Source organism: Pagrus pagrus, assembly GCF_965226575.1.
Source record: "Pagrus pagrus genome assembly, chromosome: 10".
NCBI classification, from domain to species: domain Eukaryota; kingdom Metazoa; phylum Chordata; class Actinopteri; order Spariformes; family Sparidae; genus Pagrus; species Pagrus pagrus.
Genome location: NC_140194.1, coordinates 5,316,571 through 5,336,022, shown reverse-complemented (window position 1 = coordinate 5,336,022; position 19,452 = coordinate 5,316,571). Strand labels below are relative to the sequence as shown.

Here is a 19,452-nt window from a genome sequence, read left to right as displayed (position 1 = left end):
TTAAGCAATTTAACATTCCCTCTGTAGGTTTGTGAGTTTGTTTGAATCCATGCCTGTGAGTGTGTCTCCCCACAAGTGTGTGTGCTTTTCTGCTCCAGTGAGCGTGTGTGTTTGAGAGCGCAAGTGAGATGGAGCAGTGCCAGTAGGGAATATAAAAGTAATGTTTGGTGTTGTTGGTGTGTGTGTGGGTGTGCATTATGCAAATACCTACCTGGTATGAACCTGGACAGGTAGCCAATTGAAGCGGGATAAGGAAGTTGGGAGGATAAAACACCCATTGTGGAGGGGCAGCACCCAGTGTGTCTGCATGCTTTCTGCTGTTAATTCAAAGATTTAGGAAGCTGAAGGACTGTGAACACCGGTCCTCCAGAGTACTGGGAGCTGTATTGATCTCTATTCAGCTGTGTTTTGAGTGGATCTGCGTGAGACGACTATCAGGCCTGGTTGGACCCCATTCTGCTGTTCTGGTAGGCTGCCATACTGGTGGTGGGCAACCAGCAGTGTTTTTCAGAATAACTGAGTGCAGTATGATCGAACTGAGGGCTGGTCTAAAAGACCCAATTTGTGTTAATGCCGTTAAATCCTGTCTTGTTTATTAACTCTAATTATATTTTTTAACATGCTTTATTTGGCCTTTTAACCTGTTGTGTTCAGGGTGTCTGCTTTACGGGGGGAAAAGGAGTTGTTTAGGCATGGAGTTATTTTTTTCCCCCCAGTGGATGTAGACCTCCGGCTATCTCAAATGTATTTTGGTGTTGTTGCAACAATTTTCAATTGTAGAGACATGCCAGTGTTAGGACGGTAAAAGTATGATTATCTGAAGAATCACACTGAGCAGCATCTGACGTTTTTCAAGAAAAACAGAAACAGTAAAGAAGGTAACAACGTTGCACATTTACCAAGAGACTATCTGATGAATGTGGTGTGAAAATTCTACGCACAATAACGCGTTTACTTTAATGTATTCCCCTGCACTCACAATTTCTCAACACACTTTCACACTGTCAACACTGCGCCTCCGCGCTCCGTTTCAGGCGATGGTGTCGCAGAAAGGTTGCATATCTAATGCCGTGGAATCAACCTCGGTTACAGCAGATAGGTGAAATAGAAAGACAAAGCAGAAATGGAGGAAGCTGAAACAGAAAAACCTCTAACTGAGTTAGGATCAATGTTGCGATAAGGCCACTATGACTTAAATGAAACCAACAGTCAGGAGACAGCTGACTCGATTCTCACTCGGACTTTGTCTTCGGCTTACAGTGAAGTGATTGTTTTCTTTATGACTCAGCTAACAGGATATTGATCACTTACTGTAACTATGTCTTTAGTTTTTAAGCGACATGACTTTGCACTGACGCAAACTATTTGCTGCTTTGTTGGTAAGATACTTTTTTGGCACTAGTAGACAGCAGTGAGGGTTAACACAGCATGGCAGATTGTCAGCCGAGGCGATAATCCACCTTGGCATGAGGGCAAGTTTCACCTATCTGCTGCTCAGGTATCTTAACCTTAGGTTGTTGTGAAGCTGAAGTGCCTGATCTTTAAGGGGATTCAGTGACCTAGTTCGATTGCCACAGGTGTGTTTGGCTGCCGGCAAGGTATTTACAGTTAAGATGTGTCACAGGGCTTGGCGTAAATGTGTTTATAACCTACCATAAAGGTGTTACCAAGAGCAGGTGAAGTATGGGTCAAGTAACAGTCTGGAGTTTTATGTCTCATTCAGAATCGATTTCCATGTAACTCACACAGAAACGTAAAACCGGTTATTGGCAGCGAACAGCCACAAACATGACTCAGCTATCTCGCATGTTCAACAGTCCTCAAAACAGTGGAGCTGCTGAAATCCTGCAAGCTTTATTTACATGGGATGCAAATATACTGGCAGTTAGGTCTGAAATATGCCTTCATTTACCTCGATATATGCACAGCACAGACGAGCCTTGAATATTCACTGTGAGTGTGAAGAATGAGAGGGAGTGCAGCCTATAGTAAACACTCAATCAGCTCACAAAGAAATAAGCAGTCGTAATTATGTAAAATCAGTGCGGATAATACGATAACATCAGTAAGTCGAGCAGCAGCAGCATGTTAGTTTCTATATCTTAAGGCATTTTGAGCATTTCCTGAAGCAAAGGCACGACGAGCAGTCCAAAACAAACCGTGTGATTACCGAACTGACAAACAGATCAAATGGAGGTTTTACACCGTGAAACATGCAAATACGTTTCCATTAAAACATAAAACCCAACTGACCCATGTTAATGGAAAGCTTACACAACCCATAAACCGTACTGACACAGAATTCCTTTGTGCTGCTGTTTCAGTGCCCTCCGATTGGCTTACTAAGCGTGGCAAGATAAACAATTTTAGATTTTTAAAACTTGTTTTAAAATTATCATGAAATATATGTATTAATTATTATTATTTATTCCCTACTACAAGGCTGCTATCAGGCTACGTCAGGTCAACTTAGGGAGGTTAGAAGAGGAGTTTGTTTTACTTTTGAAGCAGAGGTCCTTTTTCGAGAGGCAAAGCAAGCCCCCCATTATGTAGCTGTGCGTAACTTTAACTTACAATCTGATCTAAAAAGGTGTGGCCAGATGTGGAAGCTGCCTATTGTTCTGGGATTTGCTCCATCATCAAAAGACAGGTGGTGCTTCTTTTCCTTCCCAGCAGCTGACAACTCGTCAGTGGTAATCGCAAGTGAAGCAAATTAAAAGGCATGTTACTGGATCAGAAAAATATTTGAGTAAAGAGTGGAAAAGCACTTGTAAAAGCACTTGTTTCTTTAAAAAGCTACTTTTTTACTCGCATGCCTTTACTCACCGACCCCTGTGCGCTGGATTACATGCATTCATCGTTTTTCCTGTAAATCCCTCCTTCTGAATCCAATGCAGGAATGGCGGACTCCGCCACAAGCAATCTAAACTGCTGTATAGAGAGATAATTACTGAATGTCAATAAATGAAAAATGAAATGAAAAATTTCATCCATAACTTCAAAATCTCAAAAATAGGGTTGGATTTCAGGAAAATGTTAAGAATTGTAACTGTAATGTACATAAACATTCATTTGAATTCAACCAACTTAACTCTTATTATATTTGATATATTATTGTAATATTCTAATAATGTTTGAGGTGTATCCATGGAAATGTTTTAAGCATTGCTGTTCTGTGTGTTTCAGGATGCCCTAAGTCAGTAAAAGTTGAAACTTCTTTTTGATTTATCCATACAGTGAACTCCTCCTCTCCTGCCTCAGCCCCTGGGCCATGGTACATCAGAGTGCAGCAGCTACAATATGAGTATAACTTCATCCACCACCCTGGACAGCCAGCTGACCACTACCTGGGGCCCTGCTAACTCCTACCCTGATGGTGAGGCTCGTGACCCGCACTAACACACTCTACATGCGGCCTGGCTTTATGTACGCACTCTTCACTGACGCAAACCAGTTAATTAACTTGTCTGAATAATATCACTGAGGAAATATGACATTTCTTTCTGCTGAAGTAGTCTGATTGCTTTATATTCAACAATACAGTTCTCTCACTGGTTATGAGACTGCAATGCAAAATGAAAAATCATTTGACAATTAGCAGCTGATGTATCGCTCACCTATTGAGCCCAGGGCTTTGAAACACAAGGCATGAATCAGGGATTCCCGACTGAGAAATAGCTCAACAGCTCTTTCAGTAAACTGCTCTGCAGATTAATTATTGACAAACACCTTCAGTGGAGGAATTCATGTTTCCCTCATCAGAAGCACGTTCATTGACGAAAAACAAAATTAATTCACTGATGTCGAGTGCAGTTTTTACAATGTTTTCACACACAATCATTGCCGTCTATCCCCCAGTTCCGATGGTGATGTCTGGTTACACAAGTCGCCTGTGGCCTCGTGAGTCCCAGCCTCAGTTCTGGACGAAGTACCAGGTGTGGGAGTGGCTGCAGCAGGTCATGGACATGCACCAGATCGATGCCTCCAACATTCCCTTCCAAAACTTTGATATGGACGGCCACCAGCTCTGTAGCCTGAGCTACCAGGATTTCCTCCGTGCTGCCGGCAGCGTGGGACCCATTCTCTTCCACAGCATCACAGAGCTCAAGTGGGGCGGTGCGTCTGAAAGTCTGAGAGGGGATTGAAGGGGGAGGGTTGATTAGTCTCAATAAAAGAGAAGCTGGCTGATTTGAGTGTGTCTGGAACAGATTCTTGCTGAAGTGTTGTTGAGAAGGGATCACAGAGCTGGTCAGGGGTCACACTGCATGGTGCTGTGGAGGGGCGAGTCACTGCTCAAAGGGAAGGAGATGATGGATTTGTTGTTTGCTCTTGGTAGAGTGGGTCTCTTAACAAAGCACAGAGGGGATGTAGCTGAGAAACAAGCCATTTTTTTGATTAGAGCTCGAGGGTTGTTGTGAAGAAATGGGAGTTCATACACCAGAGGCTTTTCACTTTCAACTATTACTTTTAAATGAAGGAACTTAAAGCAATACATGATGCAAATTCCTGTGTTACAGTATGTGGTCAATGGCATCTCACCACAAAAGTAGTGACGGGAAAACCAAGCACAACAGGTTTAACCTCCATTCAATACGCCAAAGATTACCAAACCCGAGCACAGTGCTGCTATTGTTCCTACCCGTGAAGAAAAAACAGCTTTGTTTTATTGGGACGAGGTGTTACCTTTTCAGACATCAAATAATATTGTCATTTGTTTGTGATAACTATGGATAATCACCACAAAAACTTGAGACCATGGGGGATAGCACTGTGGGGATTGTGTGTGTCAGTGGTTATCAAGTTTAGACTACATTGCGGTTATGTTGCTCCCTGTTGAAAATTGACAACAACAAAAGACTGCAGGTAATTTCTGGGCCAATCTTTTACTCCCTTTAGCGTCCACTATTATAAAAATAGTAAATGTTGTGGCTTTGTTGGCACTGAAAACAGCACCATCCTGTTCAGGAGCTGTAAAACAGGATCTGCATACGCAATAAAGCGATGTTCTCACTGCTTCACCCTCAAACATGCAACCTGTGGCTCTAAAGATGCTTTGAATACTGTAAGCAAGGGTTTGGTCCGTAGCTGTTGGATGTCTCATCATGAATCATGTGAATGTGAACAATCATTCTTCAATAATAAAATAGATTTCACTGATTTGTGATGATAATTCACTTCCTTGTTCCTTCTCATCCCTGCACAGGCCAGTACCATGTGGATATAGGGCAGCTGGAACTCAAACCAGAATGTAAGAATCATCCAATCAAAACAAAACAAAGTCAGCACTGTCTTGACCACAGTTGTTGTTGTTGGCCACAGATAAATCCCATTAATCATTGTGTCCTGTTATTCTGCTTTCACTTATGTTATTTCCCTCCTCTTCACAGTAGACTTCTCCTGTCCATTTCCAGATGTCAGCTATTCACCAGGAGGTACAGTAAACAAACAATCTGCTGCATTATCTCTGTTATTGCTCAATTTGAAAATCACAATGTCACAAATAAATGAAATGTTAACTTTGTTTTTTTTTTTTTCTTTATTAACTCAGAAATCTACGATCCCTCAATCCACCCCCTCGCACCTGTTGCCTCTCCAACCCCTTCTAGCCCTGGTGAGGAATTCATGATACGCAACAAAACAACATAAGTAACAATAATTGATTAATAGTAATTTAAAGTTATTATACTTTAGTATAATAACTTTATAAGTGTAATAACAAGTGTAATAGTTAATTCATTGCTAACAAACGTAGTGAAATGTTTTATTAACCATTTACTAAGCAATTGCTTATTGTAAGGTTGCTACTGATATTGACAATACTTTGTAAATGATAATAAATGATGTGTAGTTTATCTATAAACATTATTTGAATGTCATTAAGTTTCAACTGAACCTTTACGATAAATGGTTTGCAAAGCAATTCATTGTTATAATAAGTGTAGTGCATTTTTTCTGATGTTGGGGTCCCATTTAAAACTAGAAAGTGTTTCCTAAAAAATGAAATAATATTGATAAAAGGATTCAACGGTAATTTGATTTCTCTTTCTTAGATATCAAAAGATCTTTCAGTCGTCCTCATCAGGTCAAAAAACACAGTAAGTACGGTCAAGACATGTTTACATATTATAGGAACATTTATGTTGTGATATTAATTGATTCAGTCTGAATATAGAATAAATACACACAAAAATGATAAATGAGAAAACAAACAAACAACAACACAGTTAAAAACAGTTGCATACAAGAGCAGACTACTTTGTAATCAACCTACTGACCTACTGGTACAATTCTGTTAAGTTTTAATGTGTCTTGTAGATTTAGTCTTTAGACACCGGATCGATATGTTTGATCCTCCTATTTAAACTACTTTCTTTGCCCATAGACCCGAGAGGGACCCACTTGTGGGAGTTCATCAGGGACATTCTGCTGAACCCAGAGCGAAACCCGGGACTGATCAAGTGGGAGGATCGGACAGAGGGGGTTTTTCGCTTCCTTAAGTCTGAGGCGGTGGCACAGTTATGGGGCAAGAAGAAGAATAACAGCAGCATGACCTACGAGAAACTAAGTCGGGCAATGAGGTAAGCCTGTAACAGCTATCATACATGTGGTTACATAAGTACAAAACCAGAAAGCAAGTTATCAATAACTGGAAAAAGTATTCATTTAAATTGAGATTTGATAACAAAGGCAAGGACAACACTTTACAATATGGCTCCCAAAATTGTGAGTAGATACTAAGGAGCGAGTAAAGAATGAATCAGGAACGACTTGATAGTTAATGAATAGTTAATGAATCTTTAATGAATAACTGTGGTTCGAGGTGTATATAGTAGATAATGATGACTTACTAGAGAACAGAGAAGGAGATACTATGAATCATTAGGTTCATGGTTCATCAGGAACAACTCATGAAGAAAGTAGCTAGTGTGTTGATCTACAGATATTTATGAACTGATCATTACCTGATGATTCATTACTATAGTATCCCCCAGCCCGCTCTCCAGAAACTCATCATTATAGTCCTCATTAACAATTTCTTGACTATCAAGTCAAGCCAGTTTTCTTCTTTACTCGTGACTCAGTAACTACTCACATTTTTGTGTATCTTGTTGTAACGTGTTACCAAGACAATTAAGACATTTTGGTCTCTCTGATTTTGATACCGTTCGTTGTGTTCAGTAGCGACTGTGGTTGCTTAATGTTATCATGTAGGCTGTCACTCAGCTTTTTTCCTCACTTTACCCTCAGAGGGAGTGAAACCTGGCTGCAGAAATAAAGGTCCTGCACATCCAGTACAGAATACATCCTACATGCACACAGGGTTGGTCTTTAGTTTGGTATTAGCTTGTAAAATCTGTGATGAGCAAGAAATTTCACACTGCATTGTGCCTAATCCAATTTACTAAAGCATCTTATAATGCACTTGCTACTGAAAAGAACCGACTGCAATGACTAAGAAATGTACTTTGAAACAACTTCGGATGCTTTCACTTATGTGCTTGACACCATTAAAAGTTACACATCCAAAACCAGTCAGCTACCATTTACCATCACTGATTACCTAAAATGGACTCATTTTTTAACTGCTGCATGTTCCTGCTTTTCTCCCAAACGGCCTTCTCCTCAGAAAATCTTCTTGTGCTCCTGCAATAGTCACAGCTTTACATTCAAATGAGCTTAATTTCATTGTAGTGCAAACCACTGGGAACTACAAAATGTGCCCGAAGGTATTGTCACTGTGACCACAAAGCTGATTTTCTCTTTAGTGTGGTGCAGCGAAAGAATTTGCTGCTTGATGGCATCACCAAACAGATACTCTCTGTTATGAATAACAAAAGCAAAGGACTAACAACCAAACTCATTTAGTTTCTCTTTCATTTGAGTTTATGGGATTGAAGTTGGAGGAAGTTTGAAAAATATTTTGAGAGGAAAGATATCTGCCACACAACAGATGAGTGAGGCAACTTTAACCTCTACTGACAAAGTTATCGATCATCCTCCAGTGGATGAACACAAGGAATAAAAACCACTTGGTCGGGGTTAGGGAAACATCATGTTTTGGCACACACAAACACAAACACCGCTTGTTAAAAACATCAGTGTTAGTCTCCACAAATACAGCTGAAAATTGTCCTGAGGTCGCTTTAAATTATCCACTGGTGTCATGCTTACAGATGTTTAAACTTAGTCTTGAACTGCGGTCACTGGCTTGCCAGCCTTGTCGTCTAACTCCACCGCCATCCACTATTTCCCACTATGGAAGTCAGGTCATAAACATGTAACATGAACATGATATCACATATAGTCTTCAGATGTACAAATGTATCAGTGGTTAGTTGTTAACTTTTGGCGGCTAGGTTGATAATCCAACATGCTTTCTTTAACAAATGCATAATAATCCAATTAAGCTTCTTACTCAGACTGATTGGAGGGGAACACAACTATGATAACAAAAGTGAGATGAAAATGCCAAAACTCTATAATTGTGTTATTGTCAACAAATCCTATGGAAAAGGCCAAAACCAGCAATGCTGTAGTCCTTCTCTCAGAATGTCAAGGTGAATAAGCTGGATACGCAAACATTACTCTTACTGGAGGAACGAATGTGTGAGGGACTATTCTTAGCCGAGTGTCCATGTGGGCTGGATACACAGACAATGCATTTGTTAGTGGGATTATTTCACCAGGCACAAATTGTTGTAATTCATCTCGTTCAGAGCATATTTATCAGACATGTTGTTTGAGGGGGGGGAAAAGCACTAAATTGTTGTTATTAATCTGATTCAGACCATATTCATCCGACATGAACGATTCAAGTTATCACACTACATCACAAAAAGTCATTTTGAATTGAATTCACCAGTCGGTTCATCTGTTGCTCTGTTGCAGATATTACTACAAAAGAGAGATCCTAGAGCGGGTAGACGGACGCAGACTGGTTTACAAGTTCGGAAGGAACGCGAGAGGCTGGAGGGAGTCAGAGAAGTGACGATTTCATTAATTTAATGTGTTTTCTTTGAAGTTCTATGCAAATGTCATGTTTTATTGTAGTTTTCATTGACTGTTTTTTGATAAAGAGTTGTTTGAGCTGTTTACACGTTGTTGATAACTGTATCTGTTTGTTTTGCTTTTTAAATGTATCCCTTTGCTGTGTGACTGCACTGAGACGTTCTTTACCGTGCCTTATTAGAAACATGCTTATGAAAAAAACCTGTGTTTACATAAAGAAAAGAAAAAACGAGGAGCTAACATAAAACACGGTGAATCCCGTTTCTCTTACATTTTTTTTCCCCAAAGTCCCAAAGGAGCACGTTTTGCATTCAAAACACGTGTTGCAGAGAGACGTGGATGTACAGTGAGTGTTTTGACATGTGTACTGTGAAGTGTCCTTTGGGATGGGACGCTTGATCACTGCAGGAAAACAACATCATAAATAATAATAAATGCATTCCATAAGCACGATGCAGCAATGAATTGATAGAATACATAAACAAGCAGGAAATGATTTGTCTTGTGTTTGCATTCACTGAGCTGTAAAAGGAAAACGTGTGTAAATGTTTGTTAATGTTTAATACAAATAAAGCCTGTTGTTTCTATTTCACGAAGGTCATGTTTCAGAATGCAGTTGTACAATTTGTATGAATCAAAAAAACGGACAACGGACTTTCACTCGCTAGGAGAATAAGAAGTATTGTTCTGATCGATCAGCAAATCGCAGCTCTTCTCGCTCGGCATTTTGGAGTGTGACTAAGATCTACTACATTTAGCTTTGAATAGTCATCTGCATAGAGATAGTCCAGGTCATCTCTGTTTTATCACATCAGTGTGAAATGCCACGGTTAATTGTTCAGCAGTGCGTGCCACACAGCTGCCGGGCTGGTTCCTGCAGGCCTGCACGACTGGCTGGGCCTAGATGGCCAAACCAGATAAAAGCAGGGTCAATAAAGGGCTCCTTTCTTTGGCCTGCGTTTCGCAAGCAAATCCGTGTCTAATCTACACTCCAATTTATCTGCCTTTTATAAGCCTTCTTTACATAGAGTGGCATTGATTGACACCACGCTCTGTTATTATCTTTTCCTGATGGCTTCCAAAGTTTGCCCACCGCACCGCTGCTGCATCTCTTTCAGTTTCAGTCGCTCTGCTCTCACACTCATCAGTGTCGCTAACCAGCATGATGGAGGAAATGACACCACATGTCATTATCAAGAGCCACATCATGAACAATCTTCTACCATCAGATCTAATGGAATTTGTAAACAATTAACAGAGCATTTCTTCCTGCGAGCAGGAAAGTGTCTCTGATTAGAGGACTTTGCTCTAATTTTGTTTTCTATCGACGACCCGATGAAACACAGAGCGCTGATATAACCGGCGACTGCCCCTGATTGGGTTGAGATAATAGCCACTGATTGCAATATTATTATATTACATGAGAAAAGCAAGCAATGCGATTGAGACTGAAGTGCCATCATATTCCATTGTTTGGATTACGTGACGTAACGCACGGCAATCACACTTTGTAGTTTCTCCAGAGCAGCGCTTGTCAAGAGCCTTAATATGACTCTTGTATTAGCAGAGCATTCAAAATGAAACGCAGCTGCGATTAACATGTCACTTAGTGAAAAGTCATTAGAAGCTTAACGATGACAGTGAAGATAAGTGTAACTGCCACAAACAAATGAGGTAAAGCATCATGAACAGGATGTGCGTGTTAGTTCGCCTCACATGCTTCACTGGGTTTGATTACTAAACCAGTTTACATGAACACTGATGCAGTACAAAGGGCTGAACTGGGAGATTAAAGCTAGTTTTCATGTCAGTGATGGAATATAACTAAGTACATTTACTCAAGTCCTGCATTTACATACAACTTTGAGGTACTTTACCTAGTATTTCAATGTTATGCTACTTTATACTTCCACTCCACTTCATTTGAAGGAGACATATTGCACTTTTTACTCCACTACATTTAATTGGTAGCTAGAATGACTAGTTACTTGGCAGACTGCATGCTGCATCAGATTAATTCATTATTCTGATAAACAGAAAAAATGCCATGTCAACGTCAAGTATACATGTAAATACATGTTTAATTTACTTTCAGTTGTACTTTTGATAGTTAAGTACATTTATTGTCAGATGATTACTTTCAATACTCAAGTACTGTTTGTATGGGTGACTTTTCCAAAGTCAAACAGCACATCTTCACTTTGAGTATGACTTTTTACAACACTAATCGGAGGCATGTGGCCCCAGTTTCAATTGAGCTGTGATATGGGGACGCGTTTGATGTAACTGAGTGAAGATAAGTGTTCAGTTAGGCAAATCTAACCTCTGCAGCACAAAGAGACCGGAGCTTGATTTTCCTACCAGACCACTGGCCTGTGAATGCAAACCCAGGCTTTACATGCCGTCAGTGCGTGAGGATCCGTGACGGCCCCTGACATCTGATTCAAACCAGATACCAGCTGTCGTGTGTCAGGAGTTCTGAGTTTGATTTATTGAGGCTTATGACCTCAGCGGTTCTTGAGAATTGACTTTTAGCGAGAAAAGTTGGTGTATTGTTCTCAGAAATTTGGGAAAGCACCGTTAAACCAGCGTAACAAGTACTGACAAAACATGGTCATGGCACCAGTGGCTGGCACTGATGGCATGAAGGCAAACATGCAACCAAACCGGTTGTAAACGATCTGGGAAGACACACAAAAAGCACAAATGAGAACAGATATTTGATCCACAAGTCTCACTTTAGTGGTGAGTGTGTTTGCATCGCAGACACCTGTCTGGGAAAATGACGGCGACATGTACAGGTGAAAAAAATCTATTTACCTCCTACACTGTGTTACCCTAGGCTGCACTGACGGAACAATGGCTGCCTTTGTTTGGCCGAAAAACAATATGCAATATCTGTCCCAAGTGCCTTTATCTCTTATTGTCTGAAAATTATTTTCAGATTTGAATGAGCCACGCACGGCTATTTTTATTATTTAAAAAGGGAGGACATTAATTCAATCAGATACATGCTGGAGGAAGAACAGGGAAGTGATGAAAGATAGCCAGAGCACGGGCATAAAGACAGCCAGCTGGGATTTTGTGTCTGTGTCCCGTGCCTGCTCAGTGGGGCTATTGTGTTCTCTCAGCAGATACACAGCCTCAGCTTATCAGCCCCCCTTATCATTTTCTCTTCACACTCAAAAGGACCTGGGAGGCATTCAGCCCAAACTGTGAGTTGGACAGATTAGACCCGCGTCACTAATGCAGCTTTTTGGAGGGGGACGGCGTCGCAGTTCACTGCCCAGTTAGAAATCACACACAACTTTATAATCTTGTGAAAGAGAAAGTAACATGTGAGACAGGTAGGATTTAAACACCTGGCCTGCAGTGTTTATATAAACAACTGACAATGAGGTTAAGTGTGATTCACAGCTACGTCTTGTCTGCATTGTGATGAGATGAAAACACGCGGAAGTATCCATGACGATGCAGATTTATCTCATCATGTCAGCCTGTCGTGGAGCCAACTTCCTGCTCAGATTTGTGGATTTACCATTACTGTTTGTTTCCCCATGTGCTTTTAACCAGTAACTCACCGAATGTTTCCTTGTTTATAAACCTTCACAAAAACATAAATATACATACAGTACATACTGTGTCTATGAATACAGGTTCACATGTGTACTATTACATGTTTTTTAATAGAAATGGGAAGTTAACACACATGGTTCTGGTGTATGCTTTATAAGAATTTGTTTTGTTTTTTTCACATTTGGCAAACCCATATGTAATTAACTGAAATTCAAAATTAGAAACATCACATGCATTTGTAATAAAAAAGAACAGGTATATCATTAAGTCATATCAAGTCACAGTAATTTCACTTCTTGACCTACTTCTATTATTTCCTTCTAATGTTTTCACTTAGGGAACTTTCACATGGATTTGATATCATTGTTCTTGAGGAGATATAAATCTTCGCCAATCCAGACACATTTATAAACTTGCCGTGTTTTTCTCTTCCGTCAAAGTGGAATTTTACATCATCTATCATGGAATCAACATAAATTTGATTCGATTTAAGATATTTTATTTTGTTTGTTCGTATATATTGATGGATTTATTCACAGGTCAAATATATAAAGGAAGACAACAACAGCAACAAGAATCAGTAAGTAAGTAAGCTATCACAACATTTGTTTGATGTAAGACTAAACAAGACTTGGGAGGATTTTTAAAAAAAAAAGCTTTTTTTGCTCTCAAAAAAAGATATCAGAGCCTAATACTTGGGTAAGTTAATGTAAATATGACATTTATATATTACAGACATTTATCTCTATGGTGATCACCTGCATAGGCACCAGGAGAACAATGAAATTACATAACAAAATATAAAAGAAGTTACTGACATGGTTCTGACATTCAAGAATCTGCATGCACACCAAACAACTGCAATTAAAGTGAGAAAAAAAAAACGGTTTAATAGTCGTCAAATTATGAGTCTCAGCCCGTTTCCACATACACTGTTCTAAAACTAGTTTTATAAGTTTCAAACACAGAACTACTTTTTTGACAGCAGCATGTTATGATCTCCCCAGCAGAGGGCAGTAGATCGTCGGGGGCCCCACAGGGAACAGTCCTGGCCCCTTTCCTGTTCAACCTGTACGCTGCAGACTTCTCCCACCAATCACCACACAGCCATCTACAAGTTCTCTGACGACTCTGCTATCGTCGGCCTCATCAGAGACGGGGACGACAGAGCCTACAGAGAACTTATTCAGGACTTCGTGGACTGGTGCCAGCAGAACCACCTCCAGCTCAACGCCGGGAAGACCAAAGAGCAGGTGGTGGATTTCTGCAGGCACAGACAATCCTGCAGACAGGTGAACATCCAGGGAACAGACATTGAGATGGTGACATTTTACAAGTATCTGGGAGTTCACCTGAACAATAAACTGGGCTGGACTGATCACACTGCAGCAACATACAAGAAAGGTCAGAGCAGACTCCATCTGCTGAGGAAGCTCAGGTCCTTTGGAGTGCAGGGGGCACTCCTGACAACTTTCTATGACTCTGTGGTGGCATCAGCCATTTTCTATGATGTAGTCTGCTGGAGCAGCAGCATCTCGGCAGCAGGTAGGAGGAAACTTGACAAACTTATCAAGAAGGCCATCTCCATCCTGGGACGCCCTCTTGACCCAGTGCAGGTGGTGGGAGAGAGCAGGATGAGGGATAATCTGTCATCGCTGTTGGTGAAGGAGTCTCACCCCCTGCAGGTCACTATCACCGCACTGGTCAGCTCCTTCAGCGATGGACTGATACACCCCAAGTGTGTGAAGGAGAGGTATCGCAGGTCCTTCCTTCCTGCTGCTGTTAGACTGTACCAGCACTGCTCCCAGTAGACCTCACATGTGCACTATGCCATAAAAACATAAATAATTATTATTTACTATTTGTAAATAAAGATACCACCCTGTTTATAATTACACTGTTCATATTGTAAATATTACTACAGTGTTCATATTGTAAATACCATGTATATGGGAGTCAATTCTATTTCTTATCTTCTTATTATAATGGTTTTTTTTGTTTGTTTTTTTTACTTTTTATTATTGTTTATTGTTATTACTGTCCTGCTGTGACAAAGAAATTTCCCCATTTGCGGGACAAATAAAGGAACTCTGATGCTGATGCTGATGCTGATCTCCCCAGCAGAGGGCAGTAGATGACTGACCATTGGAGAGCTCGACCAGTTACACACAACAGAACAACAGCATGAAGGCCGTCGAAGGACCCAGAGGAGTTGCCTCTTTTTCGCCTGCGCGTTTATAACAAAATACATCAATATTGCATTTTATGTGCAAATGGAATAAATCGCATGACACCCGATATTTTATAACAGCTTTCTGGAGTAGACACTCATCACAAAATTAATTCTCATTTTTAAATCATGCTATCCGTCCCCTCCCCGCTGTTTTACCGTCAGGCATCTGTATGGACACGTCTCACCGACGGAGGACGAGAACATGGCGGCCTCCTTGCGTCTGGGTCGTCAAGGGATATTATTTGGCCTCAGATTATCAAATTATAGTAAATGTCCACGGGCCACACATCCATGGCAGGAGCACGTCAGACACTTCTTCCAGTCGCCATGTTTCCTCGGTGAGTGTTGACAGTTTGACAGGAGGACAGCGTGTGTCCTCTTCGTCTGGGCGGGCAGCCGCTGACATTTGCTAACATTATATTCCGCCTCTGGTCGTGTCATTAGGGTCGTTCGTGACTGTTTTTCATAGCGTTGTATCTAATAACAGTGTTGTTAAATAGGAGGACTGTTGAGTCGCATTCCCGCCTGAATATTCCGGGTTTCGTTTGGCCTCAGGTGACGTGAGAGCAGAGGTCCATGAATGTCGGGGTTGTGAAGAGTCTGCCTTTTTTTTGACAGCTGACAGTTTAAGAAGATAATTTAAACCCACCTGTGTTTTCTAACTCTTAAGAACACACACGAGACAGAAAAATGAGATGAAAAAGTCTCTTTCACAGCAGACAGTTTGCCTTGTCATTGTAGGAAATCACAGGTGTTGCTCACAATGTCAATAACAGTAAACATGTTTCTGCTCTAAGCAAGTGTCCCAGTAAGACCTGACAGTGTGTCTGAACCAGAATCAGGACCCTAGAACTGAAGCAGGTTAATTAAAGTCAGACATTATTTATTTTATCATTAACACCAGTGCTTTTCCTACTGTGACATTTCAAAGTTCATTCTACTGAATCCAATGGTCTGACTGCTGTAGCCTTATCTAGAATATAAGCAGACTACATGCTTCTCATAGTTATTAATGTGCAGCATCACTGAGATGGATGATGATGGTTCAGGACATCATTGAGTCACCGCACTTTTTGTTTTCTGTAGTCAGTGTGAGAATTTGGGCCGCACATTTAATCAAAAAACTATGCTGCAAAAATCTTAAAACAGGGCTCCAGACTAACTCCTTACACCAGTCGCACTGGCACGCCTTAATTTTTTATTTTTGTGCACCGGCACATAATGTAGGTGCACCCAATAATAGATTTTGATTTAGTGTCAGAACAGATTATGTAAATTATTGCAAACAGAAAATAAAGTGCAGACAAAGAATAATTCTTAATCTCAGCACACACAACAAAAAATTGTGATAATCTCTGTTGTTTAAAATAAAAATGTGAAACTGTTGTAATAAATAAAATTCAAATATTGTTGGTATTATCAAAAGCATTAGATATTAAAGATCAACATTAGTGTTAAAGCTATATAATATCGGCACACTGTATCGGTGCTTGTTAAAAAAAATATTTTTACATTTTTTAAGTCTGACCTGCTGAATATCAGGCACACAGTTAGGACCAACGTTGTACATGGCAGATCTTTGCAAACAGCATTATAATAAAATACTGAAGTGCTGCAGTGATGCCCTTGCATACTTATCTTTTCCTTCAGATATAAAAAAAACAAACAAAAAAAACCAAAACTTTTTTTATCTTATGTATCTTGCAGCCCTAGTGTGGATGAAGAGGTACATGGACAAAGTCAGGTTTGGGAAGCAATAATCAGTTGCACAAAAAGGCCTGACTGTTGAAATATTAGCATACTGACTGGTTCATACTGGAGCCAGAAATAATATATGAATTGCTATTAAGCAGTTTCTTACCTCTTACCCGGTGGGGAACAACTTAACCGCTCGGCAGGTATTCACTATTCACCACCAGTAAAAGGCACTGGGAAATGAATCGGGGCAGAAATAATTGTCTGCCTGAAGAAACCAAAGGATGAATTGAGGGGAATGTCCTGCTAAGAGCTATGCGAATGTTTGATATATTATAGATAATGGACTGATGATATGTTACTCATGATTTCAGTGGTGAACACTTTTTGCTGCAGACAGTGTGATGTGGCTTTGTAGGAATAGCGCTTGTGAAACTGATCACATGATAGGGGCTCCATTCTGAACCTTACTAGTAAGCAAGCATGCACAATGAAGTGTCTGGAGCAAGCACATCTAAATGGAATGCAGCCATTATTAATTACTTATTAATTATTCATTGTACGGTGCTTTTCTTGCTGTAACATATCAGAATGTCTGCTGAGATGATTACATGTAAAAGCAGTGTACTGCTGTGACAGATTGTTACACACACACACACACAAACAGAGGAGTAATTCATAAAACAAAAAGATTGATGTTCAAAGCTGCTGTTTGACTCAATTTTAATAGGTTAATGTGTTTGAAAAGTGTCTTTTCTCTTTTTCTTCACACGCAAACACACATATAAATAGACAGATATGTTTGTTTTGCATTTAATTGTATTCCTTCCAGATACTGAAGGAAAATGTAAAAAGTGAAGTCACAAAAAAGCTGAATATATATCTGAAATAAACTGGTCTTTTTCATACAGATACAGTTTGTAACATTGCGAAATATCCAGCAGATGGCAGCAGCACACAACATGGCCACAAAGCATTCATTTTACTTTTCTTAATTTCAAATAACTTGGATAATTGTTATGTTACGTACCAAAACATCTCATCATGGACAAAACTGCCAGAAACTGAATGCAGACCACTTTTCAGGATTTTTCATTTTTATTAATTTATTTATTTAGTTTAGATAGTTTAGGCAGTAGTAACATTGTCAATATCGCCTCTACAAGCAGCATTTTATAATCTCAACGATCTAGTCTTATGGGCTCTATTTGAACTCTTGGGTCACATCACATCCAATAAAACCGCTCAACTTGACAAAACCCTTCAGCGTTATGCAACCCTGATCTGCCTCATCTGTTTACCTTTTCTCTTTCTAATCTATTATATCCATACCACTTTGTCTTTCTGCATATCATGAATGTATGTAAGCAGTTCAGTGAGCAAATAGAATTCACTAAACAAAGGGGTTTCCCTGCCACGTCTGAGCAATAAGCCCGGCTGTTTTTATCTGCAGCACTGCAGGCTAGTTGTAGTAAAGCAGTGATGCCTCTTCAGCTTGGATTTGTGCTTTCCCCTCATGACCGGGAGACCCGGTGTCCGGAACCCTGGCCTTCTGACGGACTGCGGCTGGTGACAGTCAGGGGGCTTTGAAGATAGCGTAAAAGCCTGCAAGAGTACAAGTGGCTCTGCAGCCTCCAGTGCATTGTCAGCCAGGATCACAATTACATAAGTGACCTGCCAGCCTTCTCCTGTCAGAGCACCACCATCTCTTCCTGCGCTCTGCTGCCGAGTTGAATGTGTTGCAACACCCTCGGGCCTTGTCGCAGCCAGGCACTGCTACTCCTTGGCGTGTTACTTGATTTATTTTGACATTCACATAGCCTCATTGATGTTGACCTGACTGTAGGAAGGTTCTGCATATGATTTTTATGGAAATATTGCTGCCTAAAGTTCCAAGCCTGATCTGAATTGTGATGTTCTCTTTCTGTCCTGTAGGTGTCAGCGGACTCAAAGTGGAAATGCCCGCTCTCTCTCCCACCATGGAGGAGGGAAACATCGTCAAATGGATGAAGAAGGAAGGTAAAAGGAACATGTGACACAGGACTTCATATGCCAGCTCTCATTAACACTGTTTTCTGCTTCACTTCTTCCAACTTACTTACTAATAACATACAATATATGTAGTTCTCACAGAAAAATCCTCTGCATATGCGCTCATCAGATCAAAAAGCAGATTTTTCTCCCATAATGATTGACCAACAGTCGCACCAATCATTTACTCGATGACATTACTTTGCTCTGAGCGGCTGTGGCCTGAGCTCCAGAGCACCTGAGGGGCCTCTGGTGGCTAATTGGCTCAAGGAAACTCAGCAGTCACTATTCATCACTGCTTAGCAACTCTGCTCAGCCAGCCGCCTCAGCCACACTCTCATTTATCAGGAGGCAGCGCAGTGAATTCTGATTGGCTGCTGTGTTGCCATGTGCTTCTGCGAGTCGGACTGAGATATGAACATATGTGTGTGAGTGCGAAAGGGAAAGGGGAGAAAAAATAAATTCTCAGTGACAAGAAAAACACATCTGGGATGCTACTGTCTCTCACTAAATTGGTCCCGGCTTACAAAAAGCACTTGTTTGTATTTTGGTAGTGTTATTTCCTGTTCTACAGTGGCATCTTGTGTTTTTTGTCGTGTAGAAATCCTCAGATTTTCTTGTTTTTTTAATTAGAATTTTACTAAATAAAACAAAATTATGTTTTAATGAGTATTGAGTATTTTTTTGTTGTTATGTCCGTTGCTCTTCCGGTAGAGCAGAGGTGAAAAGGCTCGGGGGTCGCCTGTTTAATCTTTAATATTGCACATCACACCTAACCCCTGGGGTCATACGGTGTTAAAGCCTCATACAAATCCAATCTCGACTCCACTACTGCTCGCTCTCAGGGGCTTCCAACGTCAATACTCCCTCTGCTCTTTCAACCTTCCCCTCACCCATCCCCATCTACT

General features: G+C 40.5%; 2 protein-coding genes across 2 annotated transcripts in view; both read left to right on the top strand.

The window, feature by feature from the left end:
* Positions 1-383: 383 nt before the first annotated feature.
* Positions 384-9,601, top strand: ehf (ets homologous factor). The gene is made up of 9 exons (XM_084364213.1): positions 384-467; positions 3,238-3,376; positions 3,859-4,116; positions 5,204-5,248; positions 5,388-5,432; positions 5,549-5,611; positions 6,051-6,095; positions 6,383-6,578; positions 8,890-9,601. The coding sequence occupies exons 2-9, from the start codon at positions 3,301-3,303 to the stop codon at positions 8,987-8,989; spliced, it is 828 nt and encodes a 275-aa protein (XP_084220339.1). The 5' UTR covers positions 384-467; positions 3,238-3,300; the 3' UTR covers positions 8,990-9,601.
* Positions 9,602-14,990: 5,389 nt separating this feature from the next.
* pdhx (pyruvate dehydrogenase complex component X) overlaps positions 14,991-19,452 on the top strand; it is a 30,575-nt gene continuing 26,113 nt past the window's right edge. Inside the window, exons 1-2 of the mRNA XM_084363755.1 lie at positions 14,991-15,156; positions 18,449-18,532. Coding sequence (XP_084219881.1) covers positions 15,021-15,156; positions 18,449-18,532 — 220 coding nt within the window. The 5' untranslated portion in view covers positions 14,991-15,020. The remainder of the gene's footprint in view (positions 15,157-18,448; positions 18,533-19,452) is intronic.